Genomic DNA, 10,184 nt, shown 5'->3' with positions numbered 1-10,184 from the left:
TGATTACACTACAGCGTAGCAGTGACTACTAACGTTTAAAATATGATTTAAAAGTATTTATAGTCTGTATATATTACCTGACCCCATTTTTGCATGTTACAAAGCGTTAAAAGATAGGTACCTATACAAAAGGATTAAAAGTATTTATTTAGTATTTAATCTCTTTCAAAATAAAGGCATTTAATCCGTGAAAATTAAATTCATAAATATTATAAGTACCTGCGCCTATGAACTACCACGAAATGTAGCCAAACAGAACGGAATTCCCCAGTTTATTGCTCTATACACTTCTGAAATAGAGTATAACTGGTTGGCCAAATCTACCATGCCTGGGTCATACTTTAAACCTTGCCGTTCAAGATGCCCTAAAACAGCTACAGCCATTGCAAAAAAAAAGTTTAAAAAATTGTAGAATATTTTCATCGTTGTACCACAGCAGCAGGAAAACTTAATGAACTTCAAATGCAGTTGATCAGTAAAAATCTAAAATGAATGATGTTGTAACTCGTTGGAATGCAAGCTTATTTTGTGTTTAAAAGGATTTGTGAAATTCAGATACCAGTTGAAGCGGCTATTGGTATTTTACATAATCCAGTAGAGGCATTAACTGCGAATGGTCGGTCTTAAAACAATTGTGTGCTCTTTTAAAACCTTTTGAGTAGGTGATAAAAGAGCTTAGTGCCGAAAAAAGTGTAAGTGTTAATCTAAAAAAATACCCTTAATTGAAAGCATAAAACAATTTTTGGGGCGGGATCCAGACAGATGATAATACCGCCTTAGATTTAAAAAACAATTTAATACAAGGCTTAAAAACGAGATTTAATCGAATGGAAAACAATACTATACTTGCAAAAGCAACTTATTTGGATCCCCGTTTAAAAAATAAAGGTTTCAGTGACGATAATGCAGTAGTTCAAGTGAAGAACTTTTAGTTTCTGAAGTATCAATGCTTATTAAAAAAAGTAATGAAGCTATGGACGTAGATAAAGTGCAAGACATGTCAATAGATGAAGAGGATACCGTAGTAGAGGAATCAATCTGGAAATGTTTCGATGCGAAAATATCGAAAAATACGGTAGCTACTTCAATTATTGAAGGCAAGCAGTATACCGAAGAGAAAACATTAAAAGGAATGATGAGCTGTTGAAATGGTGGAAAACAAGGGAAGCAGTGTATCCAAATTTAGCAGAGTTGGTACGAAAATACTTAGGCATAACGGCAACTTCTGTTCCAAGTGAACGGGTATTTTGTAAGGCGGGCCAATTAGTATCAGATCGCAGGAGCAGAATTAAACCAAAAAATGTAGAAAAGGTGATGTTTTTAAATGGCAATTCACATTTGTTTTGACTTCTCTAAATTAATTTGCCGACTGTTTTTTTAATAAGAAAGACTTTTTTAATACCATTATGAAAATCTTTGCTTATAATAATTAACCCCATTTTATACTTGAATAACTGTGATTTGCTTTGGGTAATGTGCATTTTGTAATATCTTAATAAAACTTGATAACCCTCTATTATACTTAAAAAATATAATAAACGCAAAGCAAGCCCTAAATTTAATATAGGTATTTATATAAAATCTTAATATTCGCCCGTATATTCACTAACAACTGACAAGTATATAAGTAATGACTACTTTGTAACGAATACAAAGTATCTGATACTAAGATATAAACTATCAGTATCTACTCGATACTTATAAAAGTAATCTTTGCACATCACTAGTGTGCAGGACGTCGCTAGAAATTTTTTTTTAGCAGGGGGGGAGGGAGAGGGGAAATTTAAACTTTGATTTTCAACCATGAATCAACCACTTGAATTTAAACCATGATTTTCCAAACTTAAAATTTTTAGTACTCAATTTTTCTATAGATAGTATATCGTCGCCTCAAAGCAACACTAGCATTCGCAAAAAAAGTAGTTTCGAGATAATTTCAAATAACGATTTGGCGGAAATTCAATTCTATATCTTTTTTATTTTTTTATGAATTTAATTACAATTTTGGTAAGTTACATCCCAAACAGCATTAAGCCAACAACTGGTACAACTGTGCAGGTAAAACTGTACAGGTATACCGAAGACCTGACAAGCCCACACACGCTATGGTGAAATTCTAGAATTTGTTCAGTTGATGATGGCGTCGAAAGGTGATGATGCATTGGCTGTGCTAGCACTCTTATTGACTTTAAATAAACGTGTAAGGAAAAAACGGGAAAAATGGTGCAAAGATTGGATACTAAAGCGAAAAAGTTACAGTCACGTCAATTTATTAAACGCGCTAAAATTTGAACCTAAAGATTTTCAAAACTTTCTACGAATGGATGAGAAAACATATTTAAAATTGCTTTCTTTGAATAAAAGGACTCACCTTTTATTATAAAGAAGGATACATGGATGTAATGAGAAAATCCATTTCACCTCATCAAAGATGCTAACTACAACGCTAAGATTCCTAGCAACAGGAAGAAGTTATGAAGACTTGAAGTATTCTACAATTATTTCACCTCAGGCCCTGGGAAAAATAATTCCCGAGACGTTTGATGCTTTGTATAATGTTCTGCGCAAACAATACTTGAAAGTAAGTAAAAGACAAATTATTATTTGTTAAAACGTATTTATTACAAATTATTTAAGTAGGAATATTAATAATTATTATTAATAACGGCATTATTTGACAGATGATGACTTGTACTTTAGGAACCTGAATGTACATTTTCAAGAATTAAAAAAAAAAGTCTGCGGGTGTACATAATCTTAAGAGTTGGCAAAAACAGGGTTTTTGTGCACTTTAGGTTTTTTATTCTTGAAAATGTACATTGTACATGTATACGTTTTTAAGAATTAAATAATTTGCGGGTTTACATAACCTCAAAAGTAGAAAAAAAAGCATTTTTAGCTCTTTCTCTGTGGAATTTCCTTATCTAAGGGGATTTCAAAATTCTTTTACCACTTGATCGTCTGTGAAGTTGGTAAAATAAGAAGCAGCAGATGTATTGTTCAATCGTACAACCACTACATCATCAGAAGACAGTTGTTGTTGGTTTGTTGGAATTGACAATTGTTTTGTTGGAATTGACAATTTGGATTTGTAGCAGGGGTACTAATAAAGCTGGGAGAGGACGAATATGATGTAGAATTGGAAGCTGACTGGCAAGGCAGTATAAGTGGCTGGCATTGCTGCATGTTAGGATTTCTTGCGTTATACATTTCCTGCATGTTAACGCATCTATGTTGCAGTGTAAGGCCGCCCAGTTCAGCCTCGAATATTACATCGTTGATTATTTTTTCTGCAATGAGACTCTGCCTTTTGTCCACTTCTCTTAGTTTCATAGCAACACTTTTCCCAAAAACAGCAAAACAGTCTTCCTCTGTACGTGGACGCTTAGAATGTTCTTGCACAGTGGTCAAAACATCCTTGATTAAAGAATCGTAGTTGTTTTTTCCTGGCCTTGATCGAGAAGTAGTCACTGTGCCACTCTTTGAAGAACACGCAACCTTCTCATTTTGCGTTAGCGATTCGGTACCGTCTGTTGTAGGTTGTGCTTGAGATGGACATTTCGAGTCAACGTTTTCTTGTACTGACTCAACCTAAAATAAACAATATTATTAACATTAAAATAATATTACTTAGTATTTATTTGTAATATTATATTTATTTGTAATTTTGTAAACATTGTAATATTTTTTCAGTTTCCAAAATGCCAGGAAGATTGGAAAGAAATAGCAGATTTATTTGAGGCACGATGGAACTTTCCACACTGTTTGGGCGCAATCGACGGCAAGCACATTGACATCATTCCGCCGGCTGGAAGTGGCTCTGAATTTTTTAATTATAAAGGCCGACACAGTATGGTTCTTTTAGGAATTGCAAATGCCAAATATCAATTTATTTTAGCAGATTTTGGGACCAATGGGAGAATTTCGGATGGAGGTGTTCTCCAAATCACAAAATTTTTCGAAATGTTGACAAAAGGTGATTTACGTATACCAACCGAAGAACATGTCAAATTTCCTTTGACGGTAGGAATATGCCGTATGTGTTTGTCGCCGACGACGCTTTTGCTTTACGCAGCGATATGATGAAACCATTTCGACAAGCGGACTTGAACTCGAAAGAGAAAAAAATATTTAACTATAGATTGTCTCGTGCAAGGCGCATCATCGAAAATGCGTTTGGAATATTGGCTGCACGATTTCGTATATTTCATACTCAAATTAATGTTGAACCTGAAAACATTATTAAAATAGTAATGGCCGCAGTTGTGCTGCACAATTTTCTAATAGAAAATTCACCAAAATCATACGTACTAAAAACAATGTGTTCAAGAAGAAAATGCTGACGGAACCGTTATTAATTATGGATACGATACACAAAACTCTAGCATGGAAAATTTAGAGCAACGAAACCCCGGCAATATCAATGATACAGCAAAAAATGTTAGGGAAAATTTCATGTATTACTTTAATCATGAGGGCAGCGTACCATGGCAAAACAATTATATTAACTAAATATATACTGAATATAAATAATAATAGATTGTGTTTTATTAATTTACCTCAGATAAAGTCTCCTCATCTGCATTCAAGTTCGATGTGGAATTTCTTGACGTTTCTTGGTTACCAAGAAAGACAAATAAGTCGTAGTACCACAACTTAGGGTGATAAACTTCATCTGCGGATGCTCCCGATTTAACAGAATCTTCATATTTTTTTTTTCTTTTCTTACATTGCTTCTTAGATTATTAATTTTTTTTATTAGAGCATTTTTATCGGCTGTGGGATCTAATTCTTTCAGTTTCTCCACAAGTGTCTTATATGCCGCATCCCCCTTTGCACGATCATGATATTCTTTCGCCTTAATTCTCCATAAACAGGGCGAAAATTTATAAATTTCTATAAACTCAGCAATTATTCGACGTTGTTCTTCCGTACTTAACGCCATTTTATTAAAAAAACAAGTGGCCTTCGTCCAATTACCGAAAAAACTGACGAACTGTACAGGTTAGTCGGCAAACACGTTCCGGTACATCGTACGACAACACTCTTGCACAGGTACACCGAATCGATTTTCAATTCTGCTCCGGTCACCTGCACAGTTGCTCCGAACTGCGCAGGTTTACTCACACACACGTTGCAGTACGTGCGCCTGTGCAGGCATACCTCTCAGGTCTATCGGAACGTGGCCGGCTTTATTGTACGTCTTGGGTATGTAATTTTTATGTTATATTTATGTCCATAGGTCCATTGTTATAAAAATAACGAATTTAGTACGTACTTTTGGATACGTAGTTCATACGTACATACATTAGTTACGTTTCGCGGACGTACATATTTGGGAGAAAATTATTTGACCACCTTAATTTCTTTTGTAAAAGTTGAATTAAAACTTATGCAATAAATATATTATAATCATATACACAGGTAGTCCTATGGTTGGAACGTTTGGTGTGATGCTCAAATTACGAGACAGTTTTACCACTAACCAAAACTCTTTATCTTTAATCTCTTCCATATTTCACATGAGCTGCATGCTCTTTAAATCTGACATTAATTGATCTTGATTGATCTGGTTTGTCCTATGTACTTTTTATCACAATCGTTGCAATTAATCTCATAGATCCCAGACTTTTGATTGGTCTTTATTTTGTCTTTTGGGTTTCCTGAAAGATTTCGTAATTTGGCCGAACTTTGATAGACTATTAGTACTTACTTAGAAAATGTTTTAGCTCCTATGAATTATACAAGATTAAAAAAAAACACATACATTTTTGTTAATACTCGAAAACTATATGCCAAAAAAGTTTTTTTTTATTTTTTTTCAAATATACGTATTTTTTAATACTTTAGTTTTATTTTCAATATTTCTACTTCCAGTAGAGTAAATAGAAATTCCATTGAAGACAGAACTACGCTTAGTTCTGCTTCCTGGAGTGACATGCAATCACATTTTCTGCATGAAAACCCACAAATGCACTAATAGTTTTTCTGCTCTGCTTATCTCCACCCCTGTCTGTATCACATATTCCCTCTAAACCACTGCCTCCTTTCCTAAATCTCAATCCATAGTCTCTTGTAGCACTCAGATATCTCTCGTTTTCCTGCTTTCCAAAGTTGTACTATTAGTTTATCTAAATGCCTACTAAAAACTGACATGCACGTGATATCTGGTCTTGTTATAATTGACAGATACATTAGGCTACAAATTAGTCTTCTATAGGGTACATTTTCTAAGACTGGTTGATTTTCATCCACTTGAGTGTTTTGCTCCATAGGTGTTGCAATGTAGCGACACTCCATCATATTGAATTCAGTCAAGAGTCTTGAAATCATCCTCTTTTGAGTAACTTTTAATCCATCTTCCAGTTTGGTAATTTCCATTCCAAATTCCAAGAAACTAAAATTAATAAAAATAAACCAAAAAAAATCGGCCAAACTTAATTATAAAACCGAAGGGCACACAGGACTCTCAAGAAACAAAAACCGATATAATGGAGAACATCAAACCTGCAGATATTAATGTATTGATAAAACCCGATCTTCACACCACGGAAGTTTAATAATTAAATGCAATGACACAGAGAGTGTTACGAAACTAAAAAATGAAATTAAACAAAAACTGGGTGACTACTATGAGGTAGAGGAAACAAAATTACGGAATCCGCAGGTCAAAATAGTTGGATATCCTGCCAAGAATAAAGCAACTGAAGAAATTGAACAATCTATAAGAATACAAAATACATTTTTTACACTAAATTAAATAAATTAACCATCTTCGCCGACTGTTCCCCAAACCTCTTTAAAAAAATCATGTGGACCAAAAAAATATACATTGGATGGGAACGATACCCTGCATATGAAAATTTAGCAGTAAAACAGTGTTTTAAATGTTGTGGATATTACCACAAAAGTCCAGACTGGCCAAATGAAACCACCCGTTCATACTGTGGGGGAACATAATCGAAAGGACTGTCACTTAACCCAAAATAAACAAAATAGGAAATGCGTGAATTGTGAACATTCAAATAAAAAATATAAAACGAACCATAATCTCAAACATGATGCCACGGATTCTGAATGCCCCACAAACCTATACCATCTAGAAGTATTAAAAAGTAAAATAAATTATGGCTAGACAACAAGAAGTGGAGCTGCTTGAAACGATATCCAGTGAAATTTTTAGTAAAACTGTCGAGCCTGTAGAGATCTGTGGTAAAATAGACACAGATAAAAATCTTTTAAATATAATGCATGTTAACATAAGAAGTGTAAAAAAAAACTTTGATGAACTGTTACTATTTTTAGAGACTTTCAAAATTTCTTTCTGTGATGTTATAGTCCTAAGTGAATGTTTTCAACTCACCTCTTTTTTAGAATTTACTATTCAAGGCTTTACCACTCACTATAGTAATGGAAATATCACACGAAATGATGGTGTTCTTATTATGGTAAGAGACAATCTAAATGCTAAAGTGGCATTTCATGAACTTGATTCCACTAAAATAAAGGTGGGTCGAATAACTTTGGAACATAAAAATGTGCACTATCAGTTCTCTTGTATCTATCGATCTCCTCACTCGTCTATCGAAAATTTTGTACAGGATCTTAATGCATATTTTACAGGAAAGTCAGGAAACAAGTCAAATAATGTTGAAATTTTAGTTGGAGACATAAATATTAACCTCTTAAATAATACTGATTTAAACGTGGTAAATTACATTTCAACATTAAGTTCATATGGTTTTCAATCACATATAAACTCAATCACCAGGCCAGAATCAGGCACATGTTTAGATCATATATTTGTAAAGAACAATAATAAAATAATTAACATTCACACAAAACCGTATATGATAAATTATTATATAACGGATCATTTTCCAATAATGTTAAATTTTTCACATGCTTTAAATATTAAGAGAATAGAAAATATTGTAAAAACTGATGTTAAAAATAAAATAAATTACATAAAACTAAATTATTTATTTGAGAATGAAAATTGGAATGACGTGTCTAAAACAAACAATCCAGAAGAAGCCTATACACTTTTCATAAACAAATTTTCAGAACTTTACTTAAAATGTAAAACAACATCAATTTTTTACAATAAAACTAACAAAAAAATTAAACCCTGGATCACAAATGGCATTATTGTATCAATAAAAAAAAGAGATCGATTAAAAAAACAATTACAAAATAACTTTACAGAAGAAAAAGAAAGAGAGTATAAAAGATACCGTAATAATTTAAAAAAAATAATTGACTACACAAAAAACCTTTACTACAAGACAAAAATTAAGGAAAATAAAAATAACTTATAAAAAATATACGAAATATTATCTGAATATAACAATAAATATAAAAAACAAAATAAAATCCCTATTAAAATTCCCATGGAAGCTAAAAATAATTGCAATTTAAAAGAAAAAGCAAATTTTTGTAATGATTGCTTCTCTAAGATAGGCCTCGATATGTACAACAAAATACCAAACTCGTCAAATATATTTCAATTAAAAAATGCAAATCACTCAATGTTTTTAAGGCCAGTAGATCACAATGAATTAATAAAACATATAAACTCTTTAAAAAGTAACAGTGCTCCGGGACATGATGGTATTTCAGCAAAACTAATTAAAAAAACTTCACATTTATCTAATTGAACCCTTGACATATATAATAAACTTAATCTTTAAAACCGGAATTATTCCTAAATCTTTTAAAACATCCATTATAACCCCCATTTTTAAATCTGGAGACAAAAGTTTAATTGATAATTACAGACCAATCAGTACAATTTCTAATTTCGCAAAATTGTACGAAAAGTGTTTAAGGGAGCGACTAGCCGGGTTTTTGGATAAAAATGGACTTTTGTCTGAAAACCAGTTTGGTTTTTCTTCGGGCTTGAGTACTGGCGATGCCATGCACAAACTCATTGAACATGTAAGGTATAAATTGGACTTTTGGCAAAAAGTGCTTAGCAGTATTTTTTGATCTGGCGAAGGCCTTTGACACGGTGCCCACAAACAGCTTCTTGATGTCCTCGAGAAAAACGGGGTGAGGGGTCCCGTGTTACAGGTCTTTGCGAACTATCTTGTGGAGCGGCAACAGTACGTTAAAATAGATGACACTTTAAGTGACCCATGTACAGTGAGAATTGGGATTCCACAGGGGACCGTTCTGGGACCCCTGTTGTTTATTCTGTACATCAACTCACTTACAACTTTAAACATAAACGGTATAATTATTTCATACGCAGATGATACTGTTGTTGCTTTTGACGGAGATACGTGGGAGGAAGTAAAAAAATGTGCTCAAACTGGAATTATGCTTGTAAAAAAATGGCTTGATATATACAAATTAACATTAAATGTCCAAATAACCAACTATATTGCATTCTCAAAGACTAAAATAAATCGACCATTGTTCACACACTTAGATATTCAAAATCTACCAGATAAAATACAGGAAGCATCAAATGTAAAGTATTTGGGAATTATCACTGATAGTAACATGAAATGGGACTTACATACTGCACATTTAACAAAAAAATTAATTTCCTAGTCTACAAATTTTACACTATTAGAAATATTTTAGACAGAAATATGCTTATAACCATATACCAAAGTTTAGTGGAATCAATACTAAGATATGGAATATTACTCTGGGGCAGTATGCATTACAATTCTTTAAATCCTCTTCAGATAATGCAGAATAAAATATTAAAAATAATTCTTAAAAAACCATTCTTATACCCTACTAAAGAAATTTATTATGAAACCTATATAAACATAAGAACTTTATTCTGTATAACTGTTTGTTGCTTCATACACAATCGTGAAAATATTAGATATCCAATAAACCATAACCAAAACACTAGATCTAATGAAGATAATCAACTAATTCTTCCTGTATGCTATAGTGAGTTCGGAAAGAGATCCATTAAATTTATAGGACCAAAACTGTACAATTTATTACCTAAACATATTAGAAACATCAAAAATAAAAAAATTTCAAAAATAGTGAAGGAATATATTGTAAACAATCTTAATAAGTTTAAGTCTGTTGTATCCTAAAATTAGTAGATGCCTTCCCTTGTTAAATTGTTTAGGTACTTTATTACCTCACTGTTATTATTTTATAAATATACTTAGGAGCTCATATTAATGTATATATTTTTTGTTTAA

General features: G+C 32.5%; 1 protein-coding gene across 1 annotated transcript; it reads right to left on the bottom strand.

Moving 5' to 3' along the window:
* Positions 1-2,563: 2,563 nt before the first annotated feature.
* Positions 2,564-6,303, bottom strand: LOC126737550 (uncharacterized). Its single transcript, XM_050442478.1, has 3 exons — positions 6,226-6,303; positions 4,560-4,733; positions 2,564-3,591 (listed from the first exon to the last, which is right to left on the bottom strand). The coding sequence occupies exons 1-3, from the start codon at positions 6,301-6,303 to the stop codon at positions 3,016-3,018; spliced, it is 828 nt and encodes a 275-aa protein (XP_050298435.1). The 3' UTR covers positions 2,564-3,015.
* Positions 6,304-10,184: the final 3,881 nt, after the last annotated feature.

The sequence above is a fragment of the Anthonomus grandis genome, chromosome 6 (genome assembly GCF_022605725.1).
Source record: "Anthonomus grandis grandis chromosome 6, icAntGran1.3, whole genome shotgun sequence".
In the NCBI taxonomy this organism is placed as follows: Eukaryota; Metazoa; Arthropoda; class Insecta; order Coleoptera; family Curculionidae; genus Anthonomus; species Anthonomus grandis.
This window is presented reverse-complemented; position numbering and strand designations above follow the sequence as displayed.